This window comes from Cylas formicarius, unplaced genomic scaffold (assembly GCF_029955315.1).
Source record: "Cylas formicarius isolate icCylForm1 unplaced genomic scaffold, icCylForm1.1 PGA_scaffold_6__28_contigs__length_40554024, whole genome shotgun sequence".
NCBI lineage: Eukaryota > Metazoa > Arthropoda > Insecta > Coleoptera > Brentidae > Cylas > Cylas formicarius.
Genome location: NW_026844347.1, coordinates 33,625,558 through 33,644,147, shown reverse-complemented (window position 1 = coordinate 33,644,147; position 18,590 = coordinate 33,625,558). Strand labels below are relative to the sequence as shown.

The following is an 18,590-nucleotide window of genomic DNA, read 5'->3' as shown; positions in this document are numbered from 1 at the left end:
CTATTTCCTGAAAAGGAATTTTATTTTTAAACGTTAAAAAGGCTAAAATATTTCTAATTTCTATTTATGTGTTGTTTTAAAAAGTTGTTGTATTTTATACGAATCTTTAAAGAAAATATTGTTTGAACCCCAAACAGTAATGTGTAAATAATTTTAGCAATAATATATCGGTAAATAAAGTAATCAACAACCCACGTTCCCTCATTTGTATAAATGCACATGAATACGACTACAATCCCTATTGCTAGTCGTCTTTTTCTGTTGTAAAATTTGCATCACTTCTTATAAGTGCCTAATATTTGATCAAATGACTTCTTAAGTGTTTTTTGAGATAAGATGTTACCAGAAATGCGTCGTTTAAAATGCTTAATATTAGTTGCCAAATTGTTATGTTTGTTTTTGTTTCTTCTGCCTAATTTCCTAAATAATGCCGATTTCTGGATGAAAGTCGGGGGTCTGGCGACTTGTAAGTGGCACTACGCAGATGCCTTTTCTCGCTTAAGGCTGACCACTCGTACGACCCTCCATTATGTTTTTGACAAAAAATAAATTCCTAATGTGAAACAGGTCATCTTCTTAAAAATCACTAGGCTAAACCCTCTTCGAAATATTTAGATTTCAAATAATTAAAAGTTAACAAGAAATTCAATTTTGAGTTGTAAGAAACATCCTGTTGCCAATTTTTGTTCAGAAAATGGAATTACTTAAGAAATTATGCAGAAAGAATAAAAACTGAAATCACATTTTGACATATTGTATATCGAAAATGCAGCAGCTTTTTTTTTAAATACTAAATGAGCAGTCATTCTGAGAAATATTGGACACTTATTCCATGACAATAATTTTTTCTATGGGTTAATTTCCTACCTACGTCTACAGACGACCTATTAATCTGGTTACATTGAACAAAGTACCCTATAGATCGAGTTAATCTCCTCTTAAACTCTTTGTTTTTTTTTATTAAATCTGTAGGTAAAAACAGACGCTAAAAAAATCAACAAGTTACCCGCAAACCACCCATGCGAAGGAATGAAATCGCTTTAGAATTATATTCCGTGACATAAAAATTATTTTCAATGTCTTTAACTACGAGACCGTGACGTGTTAGCACGATCATTGTCACGGTCCATTTACCGACCCGAACTGGTTTATTTTTTTTCGCAGTCTCCGCGATTACCGCGAGAAATAAACGACCAAACCTTACATTAGAAACCGTCTGAGATTTCAGCAAACCGAAGAAAGTAAAATCAGCTGCAACGTAATCATCGTGTAACGCCGCTAGATTACTTTCTCCGCCACGACGGTCCTTTAAAGGATCTAAGGTTATGGCCGATAGCGAACACGAAAGTGACTACTGTACAAAAACGTTTATTCCTAAATTTATATAAATAATTTAAATAAAGTTAAATTAATCGAGGACATTTATCTGTCCTTCTTGGGCGCGTACGCTTCGTACGCCAAGTTCTGAGCGTCCTCCTTGTTGTACGACCTACCCCAGCCGGATCCGTGACCGGAAACGACCTCCACGTGCCCGGAGTCGTGGTGACCGGAATGTCCGGAAGACAGCAATTTTTTCAGGCCTATGATGCCGGCCAACACCAAAGCGAGCTTGGAAACGATTAGAGCTTTGCCGGCTAGCAACGCAAGCGCGCCTAAAGCTAGAGGCACCATGGTCCCTCCCAGTATCAGAGGCAGCAACATCATGTATCCACCTCTCCTGTTCTTTTTCCCGCGTTCCTCCCCGTTAAAGCTGCGAGCGAGGTCGGAAGAAGAAGGCAGCTTTATCTGCAACGACGACGGAGGTTATACCCCAAATCGGCAGGTTCCCACGATCTACTTACTTGCAAAGAGTGGCTGCCGAGGAACGACCCGACTTTATCCGCAATCATTCCATCCAGAGTTGCTTCCCTCTCGTTCAACGAACGAGGAAGGTTCGCTTCGATTTCTTCTTCGGATTTCGGACTATCTTCCTCGTCGGTACCTTTGGTATCCTTGACGAAGTTAAATCCTTCGAAGAGTTCTAAATTGTACGTCCTGGAGGCTCTGTCGAGGGCAGCCAGCAGCTTCAGCTTGAGGCACGACGAGAGATCGGTGGCGGCACATTCCTGATACACTTTGTACACGAACCGCAAGTCACTCAAGTACGAAGGGGTGTTGTCGGATGCGCGCGGCGTGTCATCGACTATAGAATTTTGTTCGGGCGTGCCCGTGGTCCGTGCCCAAACGCATGTCGCGCCAAAAACGACTACCAGGCACTTGAAAAACATTGTCGTTTTGGTGATGGGTAACTGATAAAATTCACTTGCACTACTAAGCTTATATAGCGGGCCTCGCGGTGGTCCTTGTGTCTCTCCCGTCCCCTCCGGCTTGTGGTCATGCACGCCCCTACCTGCGGCGCATAAGCGCGCACGGACCGTAAGTAAACTAATTTTCTTTTGTTTTCTACAAAGTTTTACATCCTTAAGACGCGTGTCGTCACGCATGCCGAATGATTAACTATTCGAGGTGAGAATATGCACCGAATGGAATTAGATCGAGACAATATTATTAAATGAATCGAGTTAAATGGCGAATCTATAATGTCACGGAACGATTCGTCGAACCCGTTTGTTGACAAATGTAAATTAGTTCAGTGGAACGTTCTTAGATATTTTTTTCAGTAATAAACGATAATTGGGTGAGTTTTTCGGCCCATTGAACAAGCGACGGTCTCGTCTAATTTGGTTTCCGAGTTTCTAAGAAATTTCCCATGGGCAATTATCGTATCAAATTAAGGGTATTGACGGTTGACTATCTGTCAATGCAAATCAACGCAACGAACCCCATCTATCGGTAATTTCGGCAATAGCGATTTTGTTAGGCATGGTTTTCCATGACATGCAAGTTAATACTAATGACAGAAAAGATTGTATTTAGTTATCAATTTTTCTACCTATTTGGCGTTCTTGGAGTTAATCGTATTTTAATGGAAATTTGTGAAATCATTTCGATCGAATGTCTTTCTTTGAACTAATTGAATCTGGTATATTTTGACTATTTTTCACAGTGACAATATTGTGTATACAGATTATCTGTTAATGAATTACCATTTTAATAACTTATTGTGTATCATAGAAATAAATAAATTGATTTAGTATATACATAGGTAAATATGTTATGTATGTTAAGTTATTCTCGAAATAATACTGCCAAAAAAACACATGTTACTATTTTCGAATAATTTTTTTTTTTTGAAGGTTTTATACGAAATTATTTTAAACAAATTTTCAAAGAAAATATTGTGTGCATGGATGTATAAATAATTTCGGTCAATTTTTATTGCATAATTTGCCTCAATTTTCTATTTAAATATTAATTGAAAACTCTACTTTTATGGCAGAAATGACATTTAGGTTTTAAAATTGTTTTAAGGAAAAATTTGAAGAAAAAGTAACAGTACAATGACAAATTGAATTGATTGAATTGAATTGATTTCTGAGTTCCTACGAAAATTCCCATTGACAAACATCATATCAAATTAAAGGCACCTAACTTTTGCATTAGCAAGTGACTACCTGTCCATGCAGAACAAAACTCAACGAACCCCATCTGTCAAACTAGAATGGTATCGGTAATTGTGCCAGTAGCAGTTTTGTGAGGCAAATTTTATTTAAAGCGAGATGGTAGTAATAGGGAATTTTTGGTTTATCAAACAAGTTAGTACCGATTACAGAAAACTGTTATAAAAGATTGTTTGTAGTTAATTCTCAATTTTTCTACCCATTCGGGGTTTTTGGGGTAAGTCGTTTGTTAGTGGATAATTTGTTAAACCGTTTTATTTGTCTTTCTTTGAACTAATTGAATCTGATATATTTTGACTATTTTTGATGGTGACTATATTGTGTATGTAGATTAACATTTTAACTTACTTGTTCCAATAATTCAGAAATAAACAGATTGAAATTTCCGCTTTTCTTATACTTATGTCATTATGTGTGAACGCTAAGTTATTTTCGAAATTATACTCCTAAAAAAATACGCGCTACTATTTTCGAATCAATAAATTAAATGTTAGAAAGACTCAAATATATTCTAAATTCATATCAATTTGTATATGCGCGATTTTTAAGGAAATTATTTTATACAATTTTTTAAACAAAATACTGTCACATCACCAAATAATGATGTGTAAATAATTTTGGTCTATTTTCATTGGAACATCTGCCTCACTTTTCTATCACGCTGGCGTAATGTTAGTTCAGATCTAGTTGACAGTCAACATCTTACTCAACACTGTAGCAATTTTTGAAGCGCCTACTAAATATGTGACAATCTCGTACATTATCTGCTTATGATTTGTAATAATTAATAAATATTTTTAAAAATAATAAATTCCTATATTGCGTGTGGTTTCAGTGAAGTGGATAAAAACTCATTTGTGCATATAACATGAAAATTTCCCCTTTAATATGTATGTGTATTTTAAATGATTTTTGAAATAATACTCCTGAAAAAATACACGCTACTATTTTCGGACCAATAAATAAAGCCTTTCAAAGTTTTAAACATTTATATTCAAACATTTAAAGAAAATACTGTTGGATCCCCAAATCATCATATCTAAACAATTTCGGTAAGTAAATAGACTATTCAAACTACGAGAACATCCCATTCTCCCGTTTATACAAGTGAGTTAGATAAAGACAACAATCTCTATTACTAACCGTCTTTTACAATTGCAAAATTTGCCTCAATTTCACTTTAGATCGGGTTGACTGTCAATCCCTTACTCGACATTGGTCATTAACTATTTTACAACGCTTATTCGACTTTACGAATTTTTGAAGCACCTGTTATATATCTCAACCAAATTGAACTACTTAATAGTAACGGGAAAAGCTTCTTTTGGGGGGAAAACGCTCCCTACAATCACCATATTCAGTTACATTTTAAAATTGTGTAAAAAGAAAAATGGAAAAATACAATCACAAACCACAGTTAACAATAATAGTAATAATAACAATATTGCTTTACTTTTTCAACAGTTATAGAAAGTACCTGCCAAAAATGAAAATTCTTCTTTACATTTAGAAACAACAGTATATAGGGTGTGAATGTTAATACTACACAAGTCAACAATATGATTAAAGTTACCATCATATTGTCCTACTTTTAAAATTATAAAAAAAAAATAATTAAAAGATTTAAAAATCGATTTTCTCCGGTAAGGACGACGAGACGCGTTTATACAGCGTGTCCACAAATAAACAACGAACAGTTGGAGTAACAAAGTTGATCAAATCCCCTTGATGGATAAGATCTATGCAATTTAAAGTGAAAATAATATAAGCATGTACGCCAAACACTCTCCAAACTTGAAGTATGATTTTCGTAGATAAGTGACCATATTGTAGATGAATATTTACTCCTTGGTTGGTTAAACAAATTTAAGTGCAGTGAATAAAAGTAAAATTAGTGTCAAACACAACATCCAGAACTTTGAACGTATCACACCTCTCTAAAGGCACACCGTTGAATGTATCGTTGAACAATATGGGACTATTATTTCCATAAAAAAACAGGAGTTCACAGAGCACCACTGGATTTGGCATGATCAAAGCGTCTGCCAGAAATATGTCTAGGTCATCCGTAATCTACAAATTACGTAAATGTAACATAATAGATAAATCGGAAAAAGTAAAGGACCCAAATTCGATCCTTGAGGTACTCTTGACGTAGCAACAAAAAGAGTTGCAATTTGCAGCTTGCTTCATATTTGGTGATCAATTTGGTCAAATGATTATTGGATACCAGTTTATACCACATCGACCTTTTTCTTTTGTCTGAAACTTCTGAGATATCCTGAGTACTATAGACAAGCTTAGTACAATTAATTATAAAGAAGAATTTCTAGAAGTTTCCCGAAGTTGGACAAAATTGCAACAGATCTGTAGTTTTTAGTGGAAGTCGCATCGCCTGCCTTCAGAATCGAACAGGTTTAAGTGTTTTCTGACATGTTTGTATAAACTTTTCTTTTTAAAACATATATAACCCAAAGAGTTTCAACTTATGTAATCTTTTAAGTTTTAATTTAATTAATTTAATTTTTAATTTATTTGATGTCTTGCGAAGACATTAAAGTCAAAGTGTATTCATAACGTACTATTTACAAACAGTAAATCATTAATATGCACCTTCGATAGCTGTTGAACCCTATATTTATCCTTAATTGTTCTTATTTTTTGAACTACTGATAGTACAATTGATTTATCGTCATTGAACATTGTTGGTAGTTACGCCTAAATAAGGGTGCTTATTGTTATTAAAAATTTCAACATTAACATTTTAGGAAAATGAAAGCCTTTCTTGACAATCCTTACTTCAATTTAGTTCTAGTTTAATTAGTTAGTTTCCTTTCGTGGCTCATACTCATGCTCTTATGCTATATTATTTTAAATTTCTATAATATTTTGGTCTGGTTTAAAGACGTTTTACTCTAATTACAAATATTCAAAAAATTAAAATAATTAACCTTTCAATCAAAAGCCAAGACTCAATTTCATCTTCTTCTTTATGTCTAATTGTTTTAAATGCCAATTAATACTATTGATTACAAAATTTCAAAAAAAGAACACGGAAAAATAACAAGAGTTTTATACACGGTACTTCTTGGCTTAAAAATTTCATATTAAAGCTGCAGCAGTTTCAGTTAGTTGCTAGTGTTTTTCTTTCCTTTGATCACTCGAAAACTTGTTACCAATGTTGTAGATATTTCAATAGTTTGCAAACCAAAATGCAACTGAAACTGTTTAGTACTATTAGTGATATTGGGTTAGATAGAACAGTATACTAATCTTTAGCAGACTGAATCTCGTCTTTTTGCCAAAATGTTATCTTGTTATTGTTATATTGTATATAATTCAAATAAATAACTTTATTGTTATTATTATTATTATTATTATTATATATTTTATAAAATAAATATTTATTAGTTTTACATTTCATCGATTAAATGTTTCCTTTTTCGCTGTTATTTCACGGGGAAAATAATTTCCATTAAACATCTTACCATTACGGGAAGCGCGCTTTGCCTTGAGTGTATTTATTATGCAAACTACTACCTGAGTTAAACTAACCAATTAATGTAAGTACCCTGAGCCGTTAATCTCCCCTAAGAAGGTAAATTTAAATTATTCTTAGCGTCCTAAATCCCCACCGATATTTTCAGAATCTGTTTAGATTATTTCTGAACACAATACAGCCAAGAACATGATGCATATACTATATAATTTCACGCGGCAGTTTACTGAGAAATTAAAATTATTGATTATGAGTTTTTTTTTAATATACATTAATTCGCCACATTTTTCACCTGCATAAGTCATGATAGTAGTAATAACAACGAGCCCTCCTGCTAAAAGGAGGCAGGAAAAATATTTTTTTTAAAAATGTATGCTACAAAAAAAAAAAGAAAAGCAAGAAACATCACGTTCTCTACAGATATATAACTTCGGTAATGACAAACATTTATTAAACCTTTATTTATAGATTTTGCCTTTTAAATTTGTTTTCTGCAAATATTTATTATTTAGATCGTTATTTTTTCTGTGTTGCAAACTAACATTATGTGTGTCTATAATTTATGCTAACAACAATGATAAAACATATGAAGTGTTCTACGCGTTGGAATTTTAATTTCAATGTGCAGTTAGTTACAATGATGATGACATGTGTTTTATATGAAATGTTGGTTTAACTGAGCAGATGTATTTCTAGCCTGGTAGCGTCATGTGCTACGCCAGTTTAAAAGAAATATAATTTTTAGTAAAATTAAATAAAAGGACGATATCATAAACAAAGGCGTTCAAAGTAAGCCAAATACAAATATAACGAGTATAATAGAATTAAAAAATTAGAAGTTAATTTAAAATTGTTTTTTGCTTTTAAATAACAATTTGTTGAGCGGGCTTTTTGAAAAAGAAAAAGAATTATTTATGTTACTTATGTGTTCTATACCTTAATTTTTGTAAGCGCGGTTATTAAAAGTAATTGCGTTTTGCAAAAACTTTCCTTCATGAAATGTGTTCATGTCGAAGAAAGTGCTAAACTTAAACACGTTACACCTAGATATTACCTGTTGAAGCGATTTGTTGCATCAGAACTTTCTCCTATAATCGAGTGAGAACTTGATATTATGATGGGACAATGTCAAACGATGATATGAACGTGTCAAGCGGAGTGTTTTGCGGTATTACTACTCTTCTGTGGACCCGCACGGGAGCGGTAAACATTTAGGAACCATAACACACCAAAAACAAGGTGTCCAAAATAATGACCTACGACATTTATCAACGCTATCATTTAGACAAGACACGTTCAAGCTACTAGCTGTTGTCGGTTCGTCATAAAAATATTTACAGTTATAATTTAATATGTGGACTTAATTAAATAAATCTAAGTCGAGATAACAGCCCACACATTCGGTCTTTTTACAAGCTACATAAACTTACGTGCAAAATGACATTTACTATCTCTCTCTCTCTTGTATTACTGCAAAACAAGTGAGTTACAAAAAAATGATTGTCGGTAAAATTTTTTAAACTCCACACCCTGTATATCTATAAATCATTTTCACGAATAAGTCTACTATCAATTTTACTGTTTACTATATAGCTGAAAGAGAATAAAACTATTTATTACTTTAATCATGCATATCCCTGACAATAAAAATGTTAAAAATCAATTTAATTATATTAAAAGAAAATATTGTTCGATCGCCAAACAATATAGACTTAATAATTTTGCGGTAAGAGACTGTAAGCTTAACCTTAACCTTGCCGATTTCTCTTACTAATTTTTAAACCGCCACTTATATGTGGAATATGACAGCTGTAATCACCATCTTGATATTCATTTGTATTACAAATGTGTAAAAAAATATTCTAAAAGACAAACACAGTTAAGACACAGAGTGGACAAAGAAAATTGGAAAGGCAATTTTCTTCTTATGGCTGTGTTCTTATTCCTACGTTTCTTGCTAATTTAATTCCAATGTTTTTTTTCATAGCTTTGAAACTTATGATAAACTATTTTTCATTTCATTGAACTAAGCTGGTTAAAAAATATTCTTGAGGTGGTCAACGATATTTGAAAGGCAATTCCTGCAACATTCTAAATATAAGGCAAGTGTTGGTCCTACTCGACTACTCTGGGGCTTTTGAGTCCATTAGTAACAATATTCTGTTCGCCATTCTAAAATATCTGCGAATTTTAATAAAAACTCCTCAGCAGGAAGAAAGCAAAATCTGGTCGAGTCTGCTTGCCTGGACATAAGAAGTGGAGTTCCTGTTTTGTTTATTATTTTCAGAACGAAATTCTTTGATTTTGTCTTGTACTGTAAAATGCAGTCATATACTGGCGACAAGCAGCTCTATTATGTTTTTGAAACCTCACGCTTGCAGCTTGAATGCCAAAATATCAACAGTAATCTTGAAGGAATTGAGAGAATTGCTGTTAAAACCAAAAAATTCAATGGTAATGTTTTTCAGTGGACCGGTGGATGTCTAGCTTGCTTTTGGGGTATTCATACCAATAGGCAATATAACTCTGCGTTTAGAAAATGGAACAAAGAAATTGTGGCTACTTTTGGACAATTTGAAAAACGCATCTCTTCTTGTAGACAAGAGCTTTTAGTTGTCTAAAAGGTTTGTATAGCTCAAGGCTTTCAAATACTGCACTGCACTTATTTCCTAGGTGTTTAAGGACTGCGATGTCCTGTATGCCTCCCTTGACAGCTAACTCTTACCTGTCAGTAAAATAACTATAATATAATAAGTAAAAATAACTTTTAGGACAGACGTGAACAATTTACATCTAAGATTTATAGGAGTCATTATTCCTCGTCACCAATCTGATATATTTCAGTTACGACTTGGCCAAACTATTCCCTTGAGAATGCGACAATAAGTTATTTTCCACAGGCTGAATGTCCAATTTTTTGAAAATATGTAGTCGAATTTTAAATGGCACAACCTATGTTTTTTGAATTTTTGGATTCGGGAGATCATTCAACGTAGGATAAGACGGGTTTTCTCTTTTTTTTGTTTTTGGATTTTTATTTAATTTTTGAAAATTGGGTGTAGCAGGCTGGGACCATCATAAGTACTATTTACCGGGTCACCTCATCGTGGGAAAAATAGTAAATGGAACTTTTCTTTACTTACCTAATGGCAAATAGCATTTAATGTAATGAACTATTAATTTTTTAGTATAACCTAGTTTTTTCAAATAGCACCCTAATGGCAACAAAAATTTTTAAAACCCAGTACCTTTTTGGCAACATTGATACCAAAGTTTTTGAAAATTCGTTAAAAATAAGCTCACCGGAAGGAAAAAACCAGATAAGGAAGCACATTTTTATAAAAACAAAAATATCATCATCAAGTCGGCACATTTTTATCTGATCGATTTTGTCGTCTTGTCGATTTGGATTATCATGGAAAACAATAATCATTTTACAAATGGAGAAAAAGTTGATAGGCGATATACGGGAAATGCAGAAAAAAGTACATTTCGAAAATAAATGAATGTGATATTTTGTGTCAATGTAAAACTTGTCTTATAGTAACATACGTTTACATACCACTTTCAAATCGATTCTACCAACATTGTTGAACTTTTATTTTCTAATAGGTTTTCAAAATATTGTGTCGAATTATCTCAAAAAGTGACAGATTTCCCCTGAAAAGTGCTTGTAGCTTATGACGTATGTATACATACAATACTTAGGCTAGGTTTTGACTGTATCCCGGTATTCCAAAATCATATCAACTTTTTACCATAATAAAAATCTTTCAACAAAAAATTCAAATCTTGGAATCTCAGAAGAAACTCTCCCTTGAATTTTATTTTTTTAAATACTAATCTGTTTTCTATTTCTACTGCATGAGCTTGCCGAGAGTTTCTTCTGAATTTTTTATCTCACCGACTTAACAATTAATAATGAATAGAACCAAAGCCACTTAAGTAATATTTCGTTTTTATAAAAATGTATTTACTTATCTGGTTTTTTTCTTCCTGTGAGCTTATTTTTTAAAGGATTTTGATAATTTTGGTGTCAAAATGTTGTAAAGCAAGTACTGGTTTTAAGAAGTTTTTGTTCCGACTAGGGTGATATTTGAACAAATTGGGTGGGTAAATAGTATTAATGATGGTCACAGCCTCCTAGACACAATTTTCAAAAATTAAATAAAAATTTGAAAAAACAAAAATAAATGAGAAAAACCGTCCTATCCTACGTAGAATGATCTCCTGGATCCAAAAATGCAAAATAATATAGGTTGAAACTTACTGTCGTTTCCACTCAAACCGGAAGTGCAATTGACTACATATTGTCAAAAAATTGGACATTTAGCCCAGATTAACCCTTCCAAATTTAAAATTACTATCTCAAGCCATTTAAAAGCTATAGAGTGTTCCCAGTTTTTTGTGCCACCCGGTATGACGAATATGACATGTGTCTTCTATTTTTGTGAGGATAAATGTAGTAACAAATACGTCTGGGACTTCACTCTTACCTTTTCTTGTAATTTTCCTTATGGAAATTACCTGAATAAGGTATATTCTCATTATAAGGAAAATATTGAAAAACTTATATATATATGCTTATAGAAAAAAAGTTAATATTATATATTATTTTTACTTTAATCGTTTATTAGAAAATACAAAAAGGCGTGTGAATTTTTGAGATTAGACTGATAAAAACAATTAACGTTTCCTTTAACCTCTAAAACGCATTTAATTCTCAAATGGATGTAAAAAGCCAAGCGAAAGCTGTCTAACAAACACAAATAGACCATCAAAGGCAATAAATATCGATTCTTTACTTTCAACGGAATAACCACGCGTGCCCGGTCAATAATTAGATATTTATATGTAGACAAACGTTTCGACACTTTGACAACGGAATTTGTATTATAGCAAAACAATGGAAGAATGTGTTTGCTAGAAAAGCGAGCTCCAAATACCTACATCGCAACTCTAATAGACGTATCTGCCATAAACCTAGTTAGCAGGAGGAATACCAATTCCGCAGTGGAGAGCAATTTTCACGCAAAATCGTGGGTTTCCGTAACTTAGAAATAATATTTAAGATCGTATCAAGCGATTAGGTGACGCACTTCTACAAAACGCGATTTCTAGTCTTGTAAAGTGCCCGCAAAAACTGTGATATCATCAAAATGTTTAACCGCCATTCTTACTTTCTCTGTTCGTTCATTTTTATTAAAACTAAATTGGTGCGAAAAGTATATGTCTGCCAAGGAATTGTAACAAAAATTTCTGTAAATTTTTGAAAAACCGAAATTTGCCAAAATTTTTTGTCTTTAAAAAAATACATATAATTACTTTGACACTATAATGTTGATTTTGGCAGTAATATATAAATTTTAAATAATTAATTCATAATTTTTTTGTAAGTGACACCTACGTCAGAAATTTAAGTGTAAATCAAAATTGGAACAATTTCCTGCACAATACAACTTCTGCTTTTGCTATGTTTCAAAAATTTAATTTAACAACACGTGACTAAAGCAATATCAATGTCGAAGAATAAAAACCAAAATAACGTTAAATGGATATTAAGAATTAAAAAAAAAGAATCACATACGCGAAATATGATCTATTACAATGCCAAATAGGAAATTGTTAATTTGATGTCAGCAAGGTAGTGTGTATAATTATAAAAGATCCCAGTTTTTGTCTAATATTGTTATTGTAGGGTGAAAGGGAAGATAGTTTTAACGAGCTTTCCGTACTGTGCCAAATGTTTGAAGAAGAGAAACACAAACTAAGTGTCCAATAACTTTGAAGGTATAATCCAGAAAAACAACTAGATATTAATTGGTATATATTAATCCAGAGTGAACGCATAACTTTCACAATTTCAAGTTCATTATTTACTGCTCCTTAAGGTAACACTGGCATAATGTTTAAAATATTGAACAATCATTTTTAGTTTAATACTTTCACTTTCACTTTGAAAACAATCTTAGTCAGAGGATTGTTCACAGTTGATGACAACAACCTACACATTAATTTCGTAGGCTCTATACACGAATAGAAAGAACCATTACCTACAAATAAAACAGCTTTAAGAGATAAATACTGACTGGCAAATTTTGTAACTTTTAAAAACCTACTTATAAAACCAAAACATTGAGATCAAGATACTTCGATAGTTTCTACAGCCGATCAAACACGAGCTATTTTGTAACTCATCCATACGTAATTGAACATTTAAATATTTATTATAATTTAAATATAAATGGATGTACTAGAATTCTTTTTACAAAACTTCAGCAATTTCGACTTAGCAAACACCGACACAGGAGAAATCCAGAAGTTTTGTAAAAAGTATTACAGTACCCTGTGGAAGTTTCTTTGAAAAATGGATGTACTAGAACTTGTAAAGAGTTTTCAGCTTGGAAAGTCCAAGGGTTTAGAGATCTAAACTATGCTTGCTTTGCTATGCTTGCCCTACATGAAGAAAATGGGAACTAAAGTGATTACACGTTAATAGATGGCACATTTATTAACATGTAAGTAAGTATAATTAATATATTATCTTATATTTTAAGATTGGTTAGGTTAGGACCAAAAGATTATGAAAAGGTGAACAACAACAATTGGAGTGAAGAAACCTTGTAACGAGAGGAGATTTAGCATATGTGATCAGGAAATTAAAAATTGATTGCATCGCATTTGAGGAAGATCCAGTGTTATAAATAAGTATACGTTTAATCTTTAATTTTCTACAGGTTATTTTGCAATAAATGAAAAACTTCGCTCCCAGTTTGGATGAACAATGATTTGCAAGTCTATAGATCGTCATAGGGAATTTAAACCGGACACAGAACAACGAAACGCTGAGAAGAATTCTAAAAAAAATTGAATCACGAATAAGCAGATTAGTGCAATATTATTTTGGGTTTTATTATTTATATTTCATTTATTAATTCTTAATATTTATAGGGCAATAGCAATAAATGCAAAATTTTAAAACGTAGGATGTATAAATTGCTCATTTATGTCGCTATTCACCCAAAAAACACGAATAAAAGGAGTATTAAATCATTGTTACACTAATTTTGTTTTGTTTGTTTATTTATTGTTTATTTATTATTGAATTAGTTAGTTTTAATTTATTTTATTTTTTATTTTTCAAAGTTAAGCTCTACAGAAACGTCTACAAATTTGATTTATAAGCAACCGACAGCGACGCAGGAGGAATTCAGAAAATAGTTCGCAAGCAATAAATGCTAAATTTTAAAACAAAAAACAAGAATATAAGTAGTATAAATTCATTGTTACATCTCCATATATATATATATATATATATATATATATATATATATATATATATATATATATATATATATATATATATATATCATAAAAACGTATCGAGTGACCGATTCTGTTTAAATTTGTCGCTATGGCAACTAGCAGCTGGATTCTGATTGGTCAGCACTGTTAGAAAATTAACGTGTGTTGAGTAATGTACACACAGAACATCGCTCAAGGAGCAAGAACACCGTCTTAGTTCTTTTCCACGCTCTGGATCGCTTTTTTTACACGAAATTCAATTTCACCGAATCCCGCTAACACAAAAATAAAATTTGGGAACGTAACGACTTTCTCTCCGATCGGTTCCGAGAAAGTAATTTAGATCGGGAGTGAGATGACGGAGCTAAAATCGCCCAGAAGGCGTTTCGTTTAAGTTTCTCTTCTCCAGGGTCATTAGCTTGTAACCGGACAAAGAACTTGCCGACTACGACGGTAGTCCGGGGTTCACGAACACGAAGACCCAGTTACGGTCAGATTCGATTATTAAAATATGTAATGGTGTTGCTTAACTTCTTCGTTGGAGTGACGTTTTCGATTGAGCGTCGTACCGTGTCGAATCTGTGTAATTACGACTTCGTTGAGTAAGGTGGACTTGGACCTTTTTCGAAGGAAGAACGCACTCCTGCAAATCGGTAGTTTCAAATGTCTATTACGTTGTAAATGTTCAAATAATGAAATATGTTTCGAGAGGAAGTATCTGAACATAACATATTCCTTTTATTATAAGTTTTTTCCAATCAAATAAGAAAAAACCAATACTACAAATAAGAGAAATAATTACCAATCAGTAGAGGTCAAATGTGCTCGTTAGCTCCTATACGTTTCACAATCTATTTAGAGCATTAAGGGGACATCAAGAAATAAGTTTAGCAATAATAGAACATATGTTGTTTGTAGACGATTAAGTTTTGATAGCGGTAGTAGTTATATGCTAAGAGCAACCCAAAGACTGTGGGACTAGTTATCAAAAAATGCAGAATATATGAAGATTGGAGGCAATGATCAGACTGATCTCTATATTGGAATACAGTAATCGTTTTAACGCTCTTCAAAATCGGAAAAAGCAATGAAGAAATCTTAAGTAAAATAGGTCAAGGAAAAACAGAATTCGATGTTTTGGAGTCAAAATTTGAGTCAATATGCGCTTACGAATCAGAAACCTAGGAGGTAGCAAAACGGAAGGATGAACGAATAGGACTTCAATAATGGAGAAAGTAAGAAACAAGCAAAATAACCTAGTCCGATTCCGGATATCATCGAAACTAAAATGCTCAGTGCATGGCCAATAAAATACTATGATTGGGTTCCTCATGAAAATAAGAAAACGGGAAGACCACAAAGATGGTGTAGCAAGAAACCTAAATGAAAAATTATGTAAATAACGTTTTAAAAAGCACAAATTTTTGAAAGTCATAAAAACACATTTTAAAGGTATCTCGTTCTAACCATGAATGAATAAATGAAATACCTTTCTGTAGCTCGCTAATAATTTATTTTTTTATTATTTTTTGAATTTGTTTTTCAGTTCCACAATAACCATCTTATTAGTAACAATTAAGTGAAGTTGATTTCCTTACCTACACCGAATGAATAAAATATTGTTTCCATATTATATTATATACATAAATTTTTGGGAAAAATTTATGTATTCCTTCGACATCAACATCTATATCCCCAGTTTTCATCCTCATCAAGATTCTAAAATTGAACAAGAAGCTAAATTGGATATTAAATATTTTAGATATTAATCTTCTTTATCTCTTTTGTATGTTTTTGATAACCAAAATCAATCTGAAACTTTAATGCAATATTGTGGTGGTCGTTTGGAAACAAGTAATTAAGATAGGTACAACAGAAATGGTAAATCTCTTTTGATTTTGAAAAATTTTGTGGAATCAGAAAATTTGCTTTTCTTATAATGGCCACTTTCATGGAGAGAATTGGTCATTAAATGACATCGCAAGAAAATCCATGAGAAAAATAATGTCCTTTAATGACAATGTTGAAGGTCAAAAAACAAATTTAAAATTGGGGAGAAATAAATACGATTTGTGCCGACACTGATAAGGCCGATTTCCTAAATTGAATTGGAGGCATTGGCGCTTGCCCAAAGGCACGTCTCAGGGAAACAAGGAAACTAATGACACGGCCACTCTAATAACTTTAACGATACTTTGGAGAATTGTTTATTAAAATATTATTGACTAAAAAGGAAACAATTAACCTTTTTTGTTCCACACAAGAGTTTTAAAACAATATTTCTAATATAAGTAACGGCCGAATCCTTAGAATATAGTGGTTGTTTTAAATATATTCCGTTAATTTTCGGGCTAAATAGAATTTTTCAAAAATAAGTTATTTTGGATATTGTATCCGAAAATGCTAAAAATCCAATTCTGGATTCTTCGATCGAATTTGCTGACGTTCCGCCAATCATCCTGTAGGCTCCTTCAGAGTTTAATTGAAACTCGGTATGTATTATTAGAGCAAGTAAAAGTTTCTTTGAGAATCCTTTTCTTACATTAACAGGCATTTGAGGACGTTTATGAAATATATTGTTGGCGTTCCATATCGATATTTACAATTTAACACAATCTCCGAAATCTTGACAGATGAACGGACGCGCGTGACTCGCACGTTAATGTTTCGTACAATGATAAGAATTATAATAAGTAGAGGGTTCGAATTCGTTATAATTCTTTTACTTTACCTAAAGCTACTGACAATAGATTTGTAATAAGAATTTTTGATATGGAGTAATCTTGTCGGATTAAACAGTCACGCAAAATTTCTTAAAATGGCAAAAAATAATCGCTATAAAGACTAAATAAATATTTTGTGCAATGTCACGTTTAGCTACACATTATTATTATTATTATTATTATTATTATTATTATTTTAAATTCAAATGAAATAGTAATAGTTGTAATATTTAACTAATTATCTCATGAATAATAAGAAGTTATTCATTACAAAAAATGCCAAATTAATTAGTTTTTTATTTATTCTATTTATTTCATTTCATCCTGCTAATATAAGTAAATAATTATCTTCATTTAATTTATTTAATAATATAGTTCACAAAATATATTTCAAAAAACGGATAGCAGTGCAAGTCGATAAAAAAAAGCAAAACCGATTATTTATTTAAGCCATAAGTGTATGCATGAAAATAAAAAAAAAACAGAACGACGAGAAAAATTAAAAAATATTAAACTTTTTAATTTTTTCTAATTTCGATTCCTTATTGCATTTATATACTTTTGCCTCGTTTGACTATTAAAAACAAATTGGTTCATTATAGATTAATGTTGCTTCCGAATATCAAATCGGGGCATTATCAAACCCACGTTTCCAAAACTTATTTTTTTAACATGATTACAGGAAAGACATTTTTAACTATTGACGTTAAACGCCCTGTCTAAAAAATATTAATCTCGTAACGGTTTTTGATTCTAAAATACATTGTGAGAAAATATAAATCAATAATTAAGTTAATTTGTGAGATAGCGTTCCGGTTGACCTGCGCATGGTTCAAGTTCAATACAATTTGATCCGTAAAATAACCCAGAATTGATTCTGTATTCGTGCTTCGCACGCTTTCACCTGTTATCATTTTCACAGAACGAGTACTATCCCTTAAAGTAACTTTTTGTGTGTTTATCACGTCACTACTACGCAAAACTACCATTAAAAAGTTGTTTTCGTCATTTTATCCCAAACCGCAAAAACTTGTTTAATTTTTTAATTAGTTAATGTTTAAAAACTTCTCCCTCCCAAATTTACTGCGCTGTTAAATCCCTTCAAATAAGTAATTAGCCAATAAAAGAGAAAAGAATAAATATAAGCAACTATAAACAAGCGTCATAAAAATATGTAATAAATTCTAAGTACTAATTGAAAAGTGCCGGAGTTATGTCAATAATAATTTTGATTTAGTTTTGCTCAAGTTCTCGTAGGCTTTTTATTAAAGTTGCTTTAGTCTTTAGGGTAGAGGTTTTCGTATAATAGTCAAATATGACACCAGTAACCACAAAAAAATATAAACAAACCGATTTGATTTATTTGAAACACCAAAGTATTTAATTTTTTTCAGCAAGCCAAACCTTTAAAACTTTTAAATCTAAATTCCTACTTTATTTTTGGAATCTGTAAAAACTTTTTCAAAAAAGTTATTCGGGTTCACTTATACTTTAAAATACTGT

At 31.9% G+C, this 18,590-nt stretch overlaps 2 protein-coding genes across 2 annotated transcripts in view; one reads left to right on the top strand and one right to left on the bottom strand.

The window, feature by feature from the left end:
* Positions 1-1,352: 1,352 nt before the first annotated feature.
* Positions 1,353-2,501, bottom strand: LOC132703491 (uncharacterized). The gene is made up of 2 exons (XM_060672787.1): positions 1,842-2,501; positions 1,353-1,785 (listed from the first exon to the last, which is right to left on the bottom strand). The coding sequence occupies exons 1-2, from the start codon at positions 2,481-2,483 to the stop codon at positions 1,423-1,425; spliced, it is 1,005 nt and encodes a 334-aa protein (XP_060528770.1). The 5' UTR covers positions 2,484-2,501; the 3' UTR covers positions 1,353-1,422.
* Positions 2,284-18,590, top strand: part of LOC132703493 (uncharacterized) — a 59,280-nt gene continuing 42,973 nt past the window's right edge. The window contains exon 1 of the mRNA XM_060672791.1: positions 2,284-2,415. The gene's annotated coding sequence lies outside the window, so the exon portion shown is untranslated. The remainder of the gene's footprint in view (positions 2,416-18,590) is intronic.

What these genes read in the sequence shown, in the direction of transcription:
- LOC132703491 (XM_060672787.1), bottom strand. Translation starts at nt 2,483, where the DNA reads ATGCGTGACGACACGCGTCTTAAGGATGTAAAACTTTGTAGAAAACAA. An exon ending in TCGGCAGCCACTCTTTGCAA is followed by an intron (nt 1,786 to 1,841) that starts GTAAGTAGATCG and finishes TCGTCGTTGCAG; the next exon opens with ATAAAGCTGCCTTCTTCTTC.